Genomic DNA, 17898 nt, shown 5'->3' on the forward strand with positions numbered 1-17898 from the left:
TTTATGCTGTTCAAACCGTGTAAAACAGGAAGGCTGATTAACAGATGAGATTGCTGGCTATGAAAAGGCATCTCCTCAATTGCTGTATAAACCAAGGAATTGAATCAGATTTCTAGCCACATCTTCAAGAAGGTGTCAACGCTTGCTGCCTTTCTGCTGAATTACAGAAAGCTGCTACTTTTAGATAACTTCCTGCAATTTACCAGCAGGATCTGCTCAGCGACTGCTGCAGTCAATGTTCTTTTCCTTTGCCTTTCTTTGTGGACAATGAAGCTTCTCTCTTTCATGAGAAATCTTGTAGGCTGACATCAACACGCAGTGATTGAGTTCTGAGTGCTAAAATTGAAATATATCTTTTTTTCTCCTTCTTCTTGTCTCTCTTTTGGAGAAGATGGGAAATTCTTACGCCGGTCAGCTCAAGACAACACGGTTTGAAGAAGTGTTGCATAATTCGATTGAGGCATCTCTCCGCTCAAACAACTTAGTTCCCAGACCAATCTTTTCTCAGTTGTATTTGGAAGCTGAACAGCAACTGTCATCACTGGAAGGTAGGAAATAGTGGAATTTATATTTCTGCTCAAAAACAATCCTGCTGTTTGCTCTCCTAAGGCCCAGCACATACATTTCAAATTGGAGTATAAAAACCCAAAAGTATTTAAAGATTTTTTTTGAACTTCTGTGATCTACATATATGCATATTTATATGTTTTAGAATTGGATTAAAAATACAAACTGCATTGTCTTTTATTTTGACAAATTCAAACCATTTTCTTGCTCAGATTTCTCAATATATAGAAATTGTTCCATTAAATGTGTGGATGAATCTCTGGAGATTTGGAACATAAATCTGTTATCCTATAATTTATCATACACTTCTGAAAGTTATACAGTAAATGATGGCAAACACATGACAGATTTGTAAAAGTTATATGCTATGACTGATTTGCATTGTGATATGTGAATAAATACAACAGAAATAGTTTTAGATTTTAAGAAGGTTTATAAATACTTTGGGCATAATATTTTCACTTACTCTGTGGTTGCAAAGGTAAAAATTTAGAATGTGTTCTCTCATAAACCCTGTACAACTTGGTATTTAACAATTGAGGTTTGTCACTGAATTTTTTTGTGTGTTGAGAGAAGTTTCTTTTGGCCAGGTTTTTGTGGGTTTTTTAAAAATTCCACAATTAGGTGTTTTGGTGTGCTGTTATGTGTAAGCATCTGGTGGTTTTCAGTGAGTTGTGTGCTGAATGCCAGCATGTTGGTGCAAGGTTGTGTTTAAAATCTCGTTGTTAGCCATTTCTGTCACCAGGGTGGCGTTCCATTTCTTCGAACCAGGTCTACCTCCCACGTTATACTTTGTTAAAGATGGCTAAGATAGACACATAATGAAAAATGCCTAATGGTTAATAATTCATAGAAATGGGAAAAAAGCTCAAGTAGCAGTACATAAAACAGTATTTTGCCCAGATTAAAGTCTTTATTAATACCTCATGGTAACAGCTGAGAAAACATTCCTTAAAACATTAAACCTGCACTCAGCTCACACATCATTAGTCATCTTTCTTTCCCCTCCTAATGTGGGACTTAATAATGAATACATATTATTGTTTAAAAATACACGCTGCTTATTCCCTACACAAAGTAATCCTTCTATCAAACCCTTCTGTGAGGTTTTCATAAACTTTTCCATGGCAGCCAACGGTGATGTCACAAAATGGATTATGACATCAGTTGGGAAAGATGCTACAATGCATTGTTCAGGGACAAAAGCGCAGTTTCACACTTCTGTAACTTCTTTCTTTCAAAGCAGTCAAAGAACTTTCTAAACCTTGAGGAGCTGATTGTGTTTTCTTTGCAGTTAATGGAAACGGAATTGGACTGTAATTAATTAAAAGTCTCACAACAGCCTGGCAGAGAACATTCCTTTCATGGAAGTTTCAGACTTCAGAGCTCCTCCTAGGTGTTCCTTAGGTGAGAGAGGTCTGCAAGTTGGTGTCATGTACTCCAGTCTTAAAATAAACTGAGATTTGCAGTTCCAGCTACATGAATCCCTGCATTCTGTGGGCTAGGAGGCATCTGAAGCAGAGAGCCACCCTTGGGGTCTTATATAAGTCCCTGTCCTTCCCTCTCATTGTCATCTTTCCTTGGCCCTGGCCTTCTGACATGGTGATAGACACGGACTATCCTTGATCATAGCTGTGTCTTGCTCCTCAATACAGCAAGTTTTTTCCTGTGGTGAAGGAGACAGCAGATAAATAATTGAGACAAGTTAGTGCAGTGGGTCAGTGCAACCCAAGTGTTTTGACTTTCTGTTTTGTGGATTGCTAACATGTTACAGATGTTCAAAGTAGCATCTGGCCACAAAACCAGCTACTTGTAATAAGGCTGATATTATGGATTTTTTGTTCATGATGTTGTTAAAATATCAAAATTGGTAGAGAGTCTGATGCTTGAGTATAGAATCAATTTAAGAAAAAAACAGAAAGGAAATTTTTCTCAAACTTTATTAATCACCTGCTCTAACTTGCCATTATGCTTTGGTTTTTTTTGTTATTTAAAAATGGTTTTCTGTCTCCTGTTGATACATAAATGACCATCTAAACCAGAAAACAGTACGTAGCCACTGACACTAGCCTAGTATTACGTATCTGTTGTGATAATTTATGCCTAAAAATAATTCATTTGTGCGCAAAGACTGTGGTGTGCCTGGAGACAAGTGAAATGAGCATGTTAGTTCCTTCTGTTACAAGTTTGTAAGCTCACTGCAAAAAATTTATTTTCCAATGAGTATGTTTTTTCGGACTACATGTTCCAGATTTGAAAAAAGCAGACATATCATAAATGTATGACTTTACAATCATTTATACAATTACATTTGCCTATAAAACTATTTGTAGCTATGTGAATTAGAATTACCGCATTCATCTAAGTTGATTTAGACATCATGTCAGATCTCCATGGCTCCAATAATAGTATTTGTTTTCATTCTGCTGTTTGGGTTTTTTTTTCCTAACTTTTATTATTGATGTGTTCCCTCTTCAGACCTGGGAGATCCATGCGGTGCTGAAAATAGACCAAAACCATTATAACTATCTAAAAAAACTTGCTAGAATTTTTGTTTTATCAGAAGGCTGTCAGTTTGCACTGGTTGAACATTTCTAATGAAGGTCTTCTAAATTTTTCCTCATATTTTCAGTCTTTGTAATTGCAGAACATATCTGCAAATGCCAGTAAATGGTCTCAATGTTCAGGAACTTTCTATGAATGTACATTAAAAGGTCTTTAGCATAGAAGGCAAGGTTATTTGGCTCTAACAGGTTTAGATTGTCTTGCATATCAGGTTTAGATATCTTGCAAATCTCTGCACAGTTATTATCATAGAAACTGTAAATTAAACCTCTGGACTGGATTGCTGGTTATTAGAAGTCAATATGTGCAGATCAGTGAGGCTCTTTAATTCTTCACTTCTGAAATTAAAACCCCATTTGAATCACAGCCACATTTACAGTTTCAAATCCTTAATCACATCTTACTTCTCAAACCCAAAAAATATTTCTTCCTTTCCCCCCTGGTGCTCATAGAAGAATTCAGGTGCCGTGTTTTAACCCTCTGTATTATGTTTGTTTCAGAGAGATGTGAACCCAATTTTAAATGTTAACAGCAAGCATTATTTTTCCTTTAGCATCCAAGTCCTATACCACCAATATCAGTGGGACTTCAGTGGTAAGTGGACGGGAAGCTTGGTGTGGAAAGCAGTGCAGAGCAGCAGGGGCAGCTGCCTCCACTGCAGTGGGGTTGGTCATGGAGTGTTGCTGTACTCAGCTCTGATAGCAGCACTGTGTGAGCTTTGCAGTTAGGCTGTGGTTAACTGATTCCCTGGTTCCTTCCCTGCTCTGCATTTGAGGGAGGCTGTCTGTTCATTGGTACATTATGTTTTGCAGCTGGTCATTTAAGCCCCAATGCTGCAATCAGTTTGTGGATAGCATAAGCCCTCTGAATAGTCCCACTGAGAAAAAAATTGTGTGTATATTAAAATATTCACTGAACTTATATTTAAATTAAGGAGAGAACAGTTCTCCATGTGAAATGCCTTAATCATACTGTATAAGCATAGAGGTCTAATAAATCCTTTGTGACAACTGGAAAGGACTCCTTGAAGCAAACAATGGTGTTTGTGGTATCTATGAATAAATTTAAATCCAATAAAATATGGACAAATCTCCACAGCATGTTTGCTGGTTTAATGGTGTTATACCAAGTTACATCACCTGACTGCCTAGTTCTGTAAGATGCAAAGGAAGAACCATGGTCCTGAGTCCACTTCTGCCATCCTGTCTCTGGTTTTGAGTGCTTGATTGTATGTTCCTCTGGGATTGCTTAAGAAAAGAAATGGAACAGATGCATGCAAGCATAGAGATCTTTGAAGGGCCCTGCTTTCAAAGTAAAATGGAAGCAGAAACTGTATAACCTTTTTAAAACAAGCAGCAGAAACCCTAATGATGCTCTTTACAGGTGACAGCGGCTCATTCTTGTGTATTATAGATATGTATTTGCTTTTGTACTCTTTTGATTTTTGACCTGAAAGTGCTGTAGCTCTCCTATTCCTTAGTCTCTAGTTCCATTTATTACTCTTTTTTAATGCGAAAATACCTTTTACGGCTGAACAAACCTAACTGCCTCAAGTGGAAAATCCCATGTCCTTCTCTCCCCAATCCTCCTAGCCCTAAGTTCCCATTTTCTCCTTTTTAATAAATACTGCATTTTTTTGGATCTTCCACTGAGCTAATTTAACACATAAACCCCGTAAAAAGAGATCCTGGTCTCTTTTGTTTGCTTTGTTAGTTCTCTGTGGGGCTAGCAAGCTGGGATGGCTCAGCACAGGCTCCAGTAAGTGTCAGACCTGGCACAAAGAGGAAAGAAGGGGCTTAGTGGCTACAAGTGTAAGGCAGGAGAGGAGAGCCAGACTCACCTCTTTTGCATTGCATTTGGATGTCATTCAAGGTTAAGTCATAACACTTTACTCACCCCTGACTTAAATAGCAAAGCCAGAGAGCTTCACTTTTGCCTTTGTTGCCTTTCAGCATTTTTGTCTTTAGACTAAAAGAGTCATGTTTAATGTTCTGTCCTTATCTGTGTGCACCAGGACTGAAGCTTGATGTTTAGACACTTAAAAGTAAACATACTCCTCAAATCCTTATCTGGACCATGGTGTAAGCCTTAATAACTTTCAGAGACAAATCTTCAAGCCCCAGATTTACATTCTTCAGTTTCCTCCCTAATTCTTATTTATCCCGTAGTATTTGTTTAACTCTTTCTGCAATAATTTGCCAATAAAATATAAAGATATTCTGAGGAGGGTCATATAAACAAAACAAAAAAAATCCTTGATGAATGTCCAATGGGATTCTGAGTGCCTGATCTAAAGTTACTTGAGGCAGAGACTGTATAGCATTGAGCTTTGGAGGATGACTGCAGTGTGTTTCATTGTCTTTCTGTTTCAAGACTAAGAGCTGGACCAACAAAATAATGTAGGAGTTTAACTGCTATTTTGCTTGCCTAAGTCCAAACAGCTTGGAGACTCTCGAGCACCTGCAGCACTTCACAACTCAATTTTGCCAGTGAAAGCTCTCTGTTTGCTACAGCCGTGTCTCTCTGAAGCCCTGAAGGGAGAAGCCTAAAACGTAAGCCCAATTGGGTTCACCTAGTACTATCTCCATCATATTTAAGGCTGGATCTGATCTAAAATTTTCCTTAGCTCTGTCCATAGAAGTGCCCTTCCTATTAACCTTTTAGGTGCACTGCTCTGCTTTCCAGCTTAGTCCCATGTGTGTGACTGAGCTGTAAGAGGGGATGGAGTCACTGCTCAATATGTCTTCTTGTAGCTCTTGCCTTATGCATGAAAAAATTATTGTCCTATGGGTGGAGAGAAGGAAAGCAGTCTCTAGTTGAAAGGCTGAAGCATACACCAATAATAAGTAGGTGATTTCTCTTAGCAAGCAAACTATCAGATAAAAATGCTGATTTAGGCAGCCAGCACAACAGAAAAATGTTTTATAGCAGACAATCTAAAGAAGAAACATCTTCCTAAAGCCCTCAAAAAAATGAAACCTACCTCATATATTCTTCTCTCCAGCACTGAATATTGCCTCCTAGTCTAGCACAGTCAATGCACAGGCTACTGTGAACTGTCTTCTGAGACATGTGCCTTTCCTTGACATTGTACAGGAAGCAGCAGAGCTTTGTTCAGAGCTCCGGATTCTGGTAGGAAACAGACAGCCTGAGAATTAGGTGTTCTTGTCCTGGCATCATTTGTGGTGAACCTACTTCCAAACAAGAATGGTTTCTTCAGTTTCCTGTTGTGGTGGTTTGACCCTGACTGGAGGCCAGATGCCCACCAAAGCCTCTCTATCACTCCCCTTTTCAGCTGGGCATGGGAACAAATATATATTGAGGGGCTTAGGAGTGGAGATAAGGACAGGGAGAGGTTGTTCTGCAATCAGCGTCATGGGCAGAACAGACTCAACACGGAATAAAGGAAAGAAAATTCTCTAATTTATTATACTACACTACACACCCAGTGACACCAGAGTCGGGTAATGAGCAGTGTGACCAGATCTTAAAGCACCTTCCTCCCACCCTTACCTTCTTAGCAGATGTCTCTTTAGTCATAATTTCACTCCCTTCTTCCCCTCTAACTGTGGCATAGGGAGGGGCAGGGACGGGGTGTTTCGATCAGTTCCTCACGATAAGTTTCCTTCTTGTCCCAGGGCGGGGGGATTCATCACACCCTTCCCCTGCTGCTCCGAGGGGTCCCACCCATGGGAGACAGTCCTCCAGGAACTTCTCCAATGGGAGTCCTTCCCATGGGGCTTCAGCTCTTCACCAGCTGCCTCGGCGTGGGTCACTTCTATAGGGTTCAGTCATAAATAATGTCTCTCAGGCCCAGACTCCTCCAGCCTGGTCCTCCACAGGGTCACAAGTTTTCCCCCAGCAAACCTGCTCCAGTGAGGGTCTCTCTCACTCATCTCTGTGTCTCTGTCTCTCTCCACGGTCTCTAAGTGCTGGCAGAGGCTTGCTCCAATGTGGGTCACAGCGTCTCCTGCATGTCTCCACCTGCTCCATTGTGGGGCCTCTCCACGGGCTGCAGGTGGGGTCTTGGCCTCTTCCATGGGCTGCAGGGGGACACCTGCTCCACCATGGGTTTCTCCATGGGCTGCTGGGGCATCTTTCTCTCTGGTACCTGGGGTACCTCCTCCCCCCACTTCACTGGCCTTGGTGCCTGCACAGCTTCTCTCATCTTCTCACTCCCTTCTCTGGTGACAAAAAGCAGCTGCTTGCGGGTTTTTTCTTCTTTATGTGATTCCCAGAGGTGCCGTGACCATCACTGCAATGACTCAGGCCTTGAGCCAGCTGGTGTTTGCTCTGTCCTGCAGAGAGCTTCTGGCTGCTTCTTGCAGATGCCACCCCTGCAGCCTCCCTCCCCCACCAGAACCCAGCCATGAAAAACTATGACACCTGTACAACATCAAGGACACAAACAATGCCTAATTAGTAAAATCTGTACTTGGACGGTAGCAGGGATATTCTGCAGTACTAAGAAGTAAGGACTTTGGCTTTATATTGGCTGGTAGTGTTATAAACAGTGGATAGAGTTGCACTACTGTGATCAGCAAGAGTTCAAGCATGAGGAGTTAGACCTCTAAAAATCACAAGATTAGTTTAAAAAAAAAGAGATTTTAAAAAATAATAAATCAAGGCTTCTTTTTTCTTTATCCTTCAGTTTCTTTTCACTTTCACAGGTGCAGTTGGGTCACGCTTTGGAACAGGTTTTTTGCACAGGAGCTCTTTTTGATGAAAGACATTCTATTGTAAGCATAACTGAAAGTTAGAGCTTTAAGGAAACAACATGTTTCTTAAGAGTTGGCAACAGTAAAGTCATTGTCAAGAGGAGAGAATCCAGTTCAGTCTAATACTTTCTGTAACTGGGTCACCGTGTTCATTCAGTGGTTTGTTGCCAGCATTTTCTGTTGTCTAAGTCATTTATGCCATGATAATTTGTAGCAGGCAGCAGAGCAGATAATGAGGAAGAAGAAGAGGAAGAGGAGGAAGAAGGTTCAGAATCAAGTAGTCCTCCTGTTTCTTACCAGATGAAGCCTCCCCCAGAAGGATGTTGCACTACCGATGGTAAGAATTACCCTGAAGGTACTGTTGGAAGGCATTTGCCCTACTGAAAAGAGTAGGACCAGGGCCATTCCCCATGTAATTCCTCAGAATGAGTTCATCTATATGCTGTAGAAATCCTAGAGGAAATGAATGGTCATTACGTGCCACATAAAGCTATATTGTTCTTCGTTGATCTTATATTTGACAGGGTCTTTGCCCACTGTGTCAGATAAACATTTGTGTTGGAACGCCTGGCACAAGGACAGAACTTCTGTTCTCTTGGGCAATGTGCCCTTTAAAAAGTTGAATCTGCAGGCATGGTGTTTGCTAAAGTGAATGTGGTGATTCTTAGCTTTATCATTGTTTTTTTCTATTTAAAGTATGCCTCATTCCCTGTTGCTATAAAAATATTCCAAAACCCAGTGAAGTTCACCAAATACTGAGAACTGTCATCTCCACTTTTGAATGTCTGTCCTAAGTTATGGTGCTGTTATTAAATAGTCCTTTAATGAAAAAAAGTGAGTACTAAAGAAAAAAACCTTGCCAACTTAAAAGACATTCAATTGTGTTTTTTTCTAGGTTTCTGCCAAGCTGGTAAAGATTTGAGACTGGTTTCAATTTCCAATGAACATATTGAGGTACCATCAGGGTTTTTGCTTGTTGGTGCAAAATCACCAAATTTACCTGACCACCTTTTGGTGTGTGCTGTGGATAAAAGATTCCTGCCAGATGACAATGGGCGCAATGCCCTGCTGGGTAAGTGTCTCTGATTGCAATCAGTGGATTCTTCTCTGGACTACAATAAATAGCTCATCTTTTTTTTTTGCAGAGTGAGTTCATCAGATCTTATTTCCGTTCCATGGCTACAGTAATACTCACTGGTGACGCACAACAAGATAACAACTCAGAGCTGGCTGTATTTGCTTTGGAAAGATACAGAGTGAGCCAGTTCATTAGAAATGCTTCAGCACCTTCTATCCATTAGTACAAGCCTAAAGTTGTTGTCTGATTGGTTTATTTCCCAGTTGCTGGAATTGCACATCTGGTAACTGGAGTAGTTGAACTGCAGCCCATCTCTGTTTCAGCTTTCCAGATACTGACACGGACAGGCTGTAGGTCTGTCAAGTAGAACTTTCAGGCACATGCATAGTTTAATGATAGTTTGGACTACAAAATATTTATGAGCTTTTTGACTTATTTCTTTGAGACAGCAGTCATACTCTCTCTCTGTGTTTGAACAATAGCATGGATTCTGGATCCTCATCTATGATTCTTTTTTTTGCTATTATCACAATATAAATAAATATCAATTAGTGTACATCGGAATTTTTCCTGTAAGTGTAATCAGGCAATACTGTGTGTTCGAATAATACCATTTGTAGGATACTACATTTCTTGCTTTTCATCTATTTAAGAGTCTAATTTCTGACATAAATCTAGGTCCTTCTATCTATTTTTATGATAGCCTTTCTGATGGCCATTAGCCTCATCCAAGTCAATTCAAATAGAGAAGATCTGCAATCAAGTGAATGAATGAACTGAATATTGATGCTATTAAAATGGAATATTTTTTGTATTGGGAAAAGTGGTGTGTAATCAGAGGGAGAACTCTTTCTCAATCAGTTACTCTCAGGTTCCTATGTGCTATTTTCTTTGTTAACCAAAATATGCAGCATCAAGTATCTATCTACCAGTCTGAGCTCTAAATACCAAAAAGGAAACATTTGCCATGTCTTTAACAGTTTTCTTTCACAAATGCTGAGGGATATGATGTGAAGTCAGCTGTTATCTCAGCTTGAGCAGCTCTTCGAGGCATTTGGGATGGCAGGGTAGTGTGAAGGTGCATAATGTAATTCTATGTACAGTAATTTCTTTCCTCATGTGATCTTGCAGACTTGGATTGGTCACAGTACATTTGACCAGTGATTGTAAAAGAATTAAGAGGGTTGTAAATCACCCACGTGTTGTCATTTTAAAGATAAAGACAGGAATGTTATACCACTCAAGTCATTCAGTGCTAGCACTATTAACAACTTAAGCTCCTTAGGCTGTTAGGAGAGAGGAAGTAGTGTATTTGTTAATTGCATGCTAAAGAAGAACAGAAAGAGGCAACAGGAACATAACTGAGAGGTTTTTATGCTACTTGCATCCTTGGCGTGCTTATTGAATACATTTTAGTTTCCTGAAAGCATTTGAATGCTTATTTTTGGCTGTTGTTATACACTGAAACACCGATTAATCACATTATTTTGCAAAGAATTTTAGTAATCCTGTAGGAAGATTTGTATGTATTCTATAACAAGCTTCAACATGAAAGAAAGATTCAAAATCTTCATCTGGGAGCTGGAAATAAAATGCTCCTGGTCCCTAATCTAATGAAAAAACATGGTATATCTTATTGGCGTGAGGATGGTTTGATTCAGGTTTTCATACAGTGATGCAAGTCAAATCACATTAAGTGGAATTAGAAGCAGTCACAAATAGTCTCATGGTTTCAGACACAGTGAGATAGAAGGCAGAACCATTCTTGCTTTACATTCTTTAACACAGTGACCTCTGTCTTGTGATAGATTTTGAAAACATTTCAAGTGAAGAACGGAAGCTCTTTTTTATTGTCTTGCTTTATAAGATGGGATAGTCTTATTTTCAATCTCCTGAGTTTAGGCTGTTCTCCCTTAAACATGTTGGACTTTTGAAGCAGCTTGCGGAGTGGTCCCTTCAAGCCTGTCTGAGTCTAGAAATAGAACTGGATTAATTTTGAATCGAAATGAGCTGTCATCATGAGTCAGAGTATATCCCACACTTCTGGTAAGCCTTATTGGTGATAAAGGCACATCACCTGTACACCTTCAACCCCACTGGTTTTACTTAATTTCATGCTTTTTCTCTTCAGATACGGTATTTTCTGTAAGGCAGCTCTTAGTACTGTCAATTTTTTTCCAAAACAATTTACTTTTTTAGGAAAAGACACTAATGAATTACCTGATATTTTTCTGATTTCCCATGTCTGTCTTCATGTTTGTGAAGATGCCTGTGGAGTGCACAAAAATTCCAGAAGGAAACAGGAAATGTCTCAGTAGCTTCCGGGCCAGCTTTTGACTTATGGTGTTGTTCCCATTAGGGGCTGTTGATATGCCTCTGGGGCATGTGCCAATTTATTGATTATGCTGTCCCACCACCAAGGCATATGTGCTTGTGATTTGGAGGTCATTTCTGGGGGAAGTTGTTTTGTTTCTTTGTTTTTACAATTGATGTATTATTCCATAGGAAAAAAATATCCCATATCCTGGAAAATACCATATTATTGGCAAGGAAAACATTCTCTGTGTCCAAGCATCTGCCTCATATGATTCTATTAATCAAATTAGATCACAGGTTTAACTACTCTGCAAAACAGATTCAGCTTTCTGCCTTTAGGAAGCTGTTTCTTGGGTTTTATTAAACCTAAAGGAATGCTTAGATGGAGGAAGCACTTCTGTGATAGTTTAATATTTATTGTTTCCTAATACAAACAGCTAATGTACGACTCCCAAATGTTTTTTTAATCTTTTTTTTAAATTTTTTTTCCCCATTTTTTGAGTCTCCCATGACAAACAAAGCAGCTATTCACCCATCATTTTCCTTCCCCAAAGACCAAACAGCTGCCCACTTTCCTAGCAGGGAATAAGAAATCCCCTTTTCTTTTTTTCAGTGGGTTCCTAAGGTCAGACTGACAGAGGAAAAGATGAGTTTGCTTTGCAGTGTAAGCTGCATGTTAGATGAAAACACTGTAGTATAAAATACTGTGGCTACTTCTCTTAACATCTGCAATGGTCTGTTGGGCTTCTGTAAGAGTAGTGAGTTTCCATTTAAAATTTAGGACTTCAGTCTTCAAATGGCATGGTACTGAGTAGGTATGAGAAATGTGGAGCATTTTCAGTGTTTGTTTGCTTTTCTTGTGAGAACTGGAAAGAAGAAATCGTTGTGCTGAAAAGTTGAAAATATAATAATTTATTGTTTAAGCAAGCTACCAACTTTCCACAACAATATTAACATTAATTAAAAGCCTGTTATTTAAAAGAGAAATAGGAAGACATTTTATGAAAGATTAGATTATAAGAGATGAGGTCATGAAATATTAAATGGATATCATGGAACCATAGAGTGGTTAGGGCTGGAAGAGACCTTATATCCTTCCATCCTGAAGATGTCTCTTCATCCCTAACACAAGCTCACTGTTGATACAAAGGAACCATTTCCCCAGTGAGAAGGTAGGTCAGGCTTCATACCCTTTTAGTCCAAAGTCCTTCTTCTGACCAGAAGGACCCTACTGTGGAAGAGATTTTTAAATTACAGACAATCGATCCCTGTGTTGTGAGCAAATTCAAGCAACTGCACGTGATAAAACACTAGCTACAATCAAACACCTTCTGATTAAACAATCTTCAGAGGATAACAGCCTTAAGTCACCACTGAACTGAGCTGGATATGAACTGGTGACCTAAAGGTGAAAGGCTTTTAGCCCCTAAACTCCAGGCATTGATTTTGAATTCTCTTGTGAAATCGATCCCATGACATAGATATATTGAGTCACCTTATGGCTGCCCCAGCTCCCCTGACCTTTGTCCTCTCTATAATGTATGGAAGAATATTTAATGCTGCTTGTTTATGAAACAAGCTGTTCCCTCTATCAGTGGCTGCCTTGGGCCACAGCATGTGAACAGGGCGTTCAGAGAAAGGAGGATGATGAAACGTTTGGGTTCTCCATGTTACAGAGTGGAAGCAAACCTGGCAGTGCCCTGCGATGAGTGATGGTGGAACAGCGTTTCATTGCATTGGAATTATAAGATCATGCTGTGTTCTCTGTGATGTCAGGGCTGAGCAGTTTTAACAAAGCAAGGGCTGTCATCAGAGAGAGTCGGTCAGAACGAATGGGATGAAAAACGGCCTTGACAGAAACTTGCAAGAAAGGCCTCTTAGTCTGACTTTGAGTATCTGTGAAAGCTTGAGGTGAAAGATAATAGTTTGATTTAAAAGGAAATTAAAAATTAAACTTCTAGAATGTTTTCCAAGGACTTTTCAAAACAAGTGGACAATTTAGATCTGTTCAATCCTTACTAGACCTCACCTGTATGCTATACGTGGTGTAAACTGATTTCCCAGCAGACCTCACATAGTTAAAAATAAGTGATATGGGCAAAAGGTTATTTTAGGTCGAAGTTATTGCTAAGTCTGGTTTAGGCAGATGGTGATTTACAAAGGTTACCTGTAATGACTGATTTAAGACCCACATGGAAAGATTCTATGTGCACTGTCCAACTTCCCTTAAAGAAATATTTCTACCTGTGGCTTTGGCAAGTTGCTGCACTTGCACCCTCCCAGCAAAATGATTAAACCTAAAAAGTGTACAGGTACTTCTGATTTACTTTTGGAAATGGTGCCCTCATAATTGTACTTGAAAACACATAAGGGTCTGTAAGTGGCAGCCAGGCAAGAATCACAGTGCTGCTGGTCACACTCAGTGTGCTGGCTGCTGAGTGTATGGAACATTTTCGTAGACTAGCAGAAGCATTTTTCATAATTTCTTTAACTGCATAAAATGCATGCAAGCTGTACAGCTTTTGCCACATCCATTCTAATTTTGTTTCCTTTTGTTGTTGCTTTTATTGCAGCTACTGAAGGCTCTGTGATGTTAGACAGATGCTTTTGTGCTGACTGATATAACACAGAGGATTCTGCAGAGTCATGACTTGTCCTGATTTTGAGTCATAATGACCTTTATCATCCTACTGACCAGGATCAGAGAGATAATAGGCAGCTTTCAGTAGTTGTCAGCCACTTGTTCCCATGGATACCAGACCAATTTCCACATGAACTTAGGTTTTTAATAAATTCTTCACAGGCATTTGAAAACTAATGAAAGTACTTGGGTTGTAAATCAAGCAACAGGTGTTTACAAAGCATTGTATTTTGGTGCTGTGTATTTTACAGAAGGAAAAATGTGTTGACTGTTAATTTGAAAACAATTTATTTGAAATATGTGATAAAAATTATTTTCAGAACTGGCTCTTAATTTTACCTACCATATTATTGATTCTTTACTCCAGTTATTGTTATTGTCCATATGTTACGTGAAATATATTTCCTTTAATTTTGCCATTTTCCAATTCACTGAGCAAACCTCCTTTCTATTTCGGTTCTTGTGTTGACGCATAAAAATGTTCATTAGATATGATTAGATTAGAATAAAACAAAACCTCTTGTTTCAGGTCCTGTGTAGGGAACAGAGAGAACATTCCTGCAGGGAAGATTATCTTCTGATTGCACACTATATATAGGATTTCTTTGGAGATAAGAAGCATTTTCAGACAGTTGCATTGCTCTGATGCAAGATGAAAATTTCTTAGGAAATACTTCGGAAAGCAGCCGCCCCTAAAATTGTTCAAGAATCCAAAGGCAGATAGTCAGCTGTGCAAGGAGTGCCCTTTATTTATGGTGATAATGATGTCACCATCATAAGCCCCAATTTGAGACTCAAAGGGTGTCTCTCAGTATGAGAGGAAATGGCAGTGTCCCTGGGAATGCCCCAGCGAGCCTGAGTGCAATAAGCTTCTTTACGTGCAAGGACTATGTCTCTGTCCTGTCTATAAAGTTGCAGACACTTTGTTTCCGTAATCATAAATACTTTAAACTGCTGTGAAGTGCTAACACAGTCCAGCCATAATTTGAGAAAGCTACTTTATATTAATAGCCCAGGAAGGCTTTAGTGTTTTTTTCCTCTCTAAAAAAAGCAGCTGTAGTAGGACTTGATCCTTAAATATACTCAGATCTAATTAAGTATATTTAATCTATTATATTTACTTTCTTGAGATGTAACTGCATGTTTTATTTCAATGAAAGCTGGAACAGAAGTAAAGCAAAACCTACTTTTTTTGGTGTTGAATAGGGATGGAGTTAAGCATGTGATTCAGTACTCCTCAGTCAGAAACATCTTGGTTTAATTTTTCACAGGTAGATAATAAATACGAATTATGATCTTTTTCTGATGGGAGAAAATGAAAAATATGGTAATTTTATTTGTTCTGTAAACATGGACTCTGTTTATTTCAGGCTGGTAGGACAAGTGCAATGAAGTGTACTTGATGAAATACATATTTTTTTTAAGGAAAATGTTACTAAAAAGCTTCCTCTGTGCAAACCAAAATGATTATAACTACAGCTTTTCTCCAGGAAAGATTCATGTTTGGATGCTATTAATAGTGGCCAACCTATCTCATTGGATTATATGTATTGTTTATTTTATCAGGCTTCTCTGGCAATTGTGTTGGCTGTGGCAAGAAGGGTTTCTGCTACTTTACAGAATTCTCAAATCACATTAATCTTAAACTGACCACTCAGCCCAAGAAACAGAAACACTTAAAGTATTATCTGGTCAGGAATGCACAGGGAGCTCTGACCAAAGGATCTGTAATCTGCTGGAAAGGGGCAGGTAAGATAATGAAGCTGTCTTCCTCGAGCTCTGGTTTTCGTCATCCAAGCTTAGCTATCACAGGGACTGGCGTCTGTGTAAAACCGAAGTTGAAAGAAAGACTTTAAAGCTAGGTGATTACTAGAGCAGCTGTAAAAGGCAATTGACAGACCAAATATGAGGGTGGCATGTCTGAGGGCATCAGTTCCTCCTTTCCAAGTGCTGTAACCTCTAAGTGATTCATGTGGGAAACTATCAAATCAAATATGCAGATAAAAAGCAAATGCTGCTATTGTCAGTGGATAAGAAGTTTCTTTTTTGTTGAAGAGTTCAGAGGCCGGCAGTCTTCATCCAGCACCTGCTCAAGCACATTGTTCCAGCTGCCGGAAAGTTCAGGCCTCTTGGGAAGCACCTCAAGCGAGCCGCTCCCAGCACCAAACCCAAGTGCTCCAGCTGGGACTCAGCAAACAGGTACCTCTTAGAAGGAAAATATGCTGCGTTTCCACCCGTTCCTCCTCTTCCTGCATCTGTATTTGTGTCTACTTGTGTGAATGGAAAGACAAGGCCTTAAGCACACTGCTACATAAAATGAAACAAGTTGAGATGTAGAGATACCTTACAAATGCAGAAAGCAGTCATACACTGAAGGCTTCTCACTGTCCATTTTCTCTCCTCAGGTTTATGTATAAAAGGTTAGCAAATAATAAAATAGATGTTCTGTGCCTTCCTTAGAGCTAAGGCAGACCACAATTTTTTAAAAGCCATTATTGTTAAAGTTGCTGAGAGTAGAGCTTACATTCCTCCAACTGGTGCTTGCCTGCTCACAGACAACAAATGTTACAGGAACCAGTGTCATGTCAGCTTTTCCTTCTGATCCAGTCTATTTTATGCTATGCCCAGAATCCTCTTTACTGCAGGTATTATATAGGCATTAAAAGCTTCCAAGTTTTTCCTTCTGCTGAAAAAAGTGGCTTTAATATTAGCAAACTATGATGACTATCTGCAACTTTTTTGGTATTCAAAATTCTTTCTGAAATATTTATTTTTCCATTAACTAGACATCAGTAAAAGCCGACGGGTGACAAAGGTTTGAGTGACATCTGAGTTTCTTCATAATGAAAACAGCTTTGCAGTGTCTTGTAACTGTTGCCCAGATTCACACAGGAGAACTGAGGCACATCTGTTGGTTATATTCCCTCTGTGAGTTAGAAGCCTGTTAAATAGTTGTGATCTCTCTACAGAACAAATCATTAATCTCTTTGTAAGAGCAGATTGCTGTTATTATTAGTTGTTATTGTTCAGAGGTTACATATATTAAAGAGCTGTGTTAATTTCAAGAATATTAGGCTTGAGAAAACCTCTTTTTAATGCAGCATAGTTAAAAAGCTTGGAAAGGGGATATCAAATTGGAATGGAGACTTAGGAAGATTTTTAGTGTATTTTGAAGTACCTGACTCATTCTTTTAGCTGGTTCTTGAGTAAACATCATGTAAGAGCTAGGGTCCACCTGCAAAGAAGCTAAAGAATTTGACGTATGTATTTTTTTGCAGAAATGTTTTTTACCCAGGCACTTATGTGGGAGAGAAACAGCAATAATCTGGTATGAGGTCAGAAGTGGGTTTGTTTTATTCAGCGTTGCATTCACTCTGAGCAGATTCTGATGGGTCTATTAAAGTAAATGACCAAGTGATCAGTTTCTTATACCATCTGGGAAACTTGAACTAGAAATGTTTAATGTAAATACTTTTTTTTCTCTTTTTCTTTTTCTTTTTTTTTGCCAGCTGCACCAATAGATCACATCCCTTCAACAGCAGCATTCAGCTCAACAGTTTATAATGGCAAGGAATCACCTAAACAACAGTTAGTGAAAAATAACCTGTCTGCTCTGACGAGGCCTTCCGTGCTAGGTATTTGTATGGATTTATTGTTTAAAAGCCCCAAACTCTATATTCCACAAGTATAATAGAAACATGGAAGAAATTATATCATGATCTTAATCTCCTGTATGAATAGAAATTGCTATTCCCTTCCCAGTGCTTTCTGACCATAGAACTTTTTTCCTATGTTAATTTTCAGAAAAAACCCTCTTGTTTACAAGTTTTCAGCCATAGCTGAAGGGAACTAAGGATAATTTATAAACTATGGTTCACAGGATGATTCCTATGTTGGAATTAATTTTGGGATGAAGCACTAGACTTTGACAATTTGCTCCAAATTAAGGAAACTGCACCATTGCTGTTTTCTGTCACAGACTGTATTCTGTGTCACTGACTTACTTAAACAAG

The 17898-nt window shown here is 39.0% G+C and overlaps 1 protein-coding gene across 1 annotated transcript in view; it reads left to right on the forward strand.

Annotated features, from left to right (window-relative positions):
• Positions 1-391: 391 nt before the first annotated feature.
• Positions 392-17898, forward strand: part of GREB1 (growth regulating estrogen receptor binding 1) — a gene marked incomplete at both ends in the record, with an annotated part of 57966 nt that continues 40459 nt past the window's right edge. The window contains 6 exons of the mRNA XM_084261639.1: positions 392-548; positions 8065-8187; positions 8746-8922; positions 15452-15634; positions 15941-16084; positions 17395-17520. Coding sequence (XP_084117765.1) covers positions 392-548; positions 8065-8187; positions 8746-8922; positions 15452-15634; positions 15941-16084; positions 17395-17520 — 910 coding nt within the window. The remainder of the gene's footprint in view (positions 549-8064; positions 8188-8745; positions 8923-15451; positions 15635-15940; positions 16085-17394; positions 17521-17898) is intronic.

This window comes from Gallinula chloropus, assembly GCF_964237585.1.
Source record: "Gallinula chloropus genome assembly, chromosome: 3".
NCBI classification, from domain to species: domain Eukaryota; kingdom Metazoa; phylum Chordata; class Aves; order Gruiformes; family Rallidae; genus Gallinula; species Gallinula chloropus.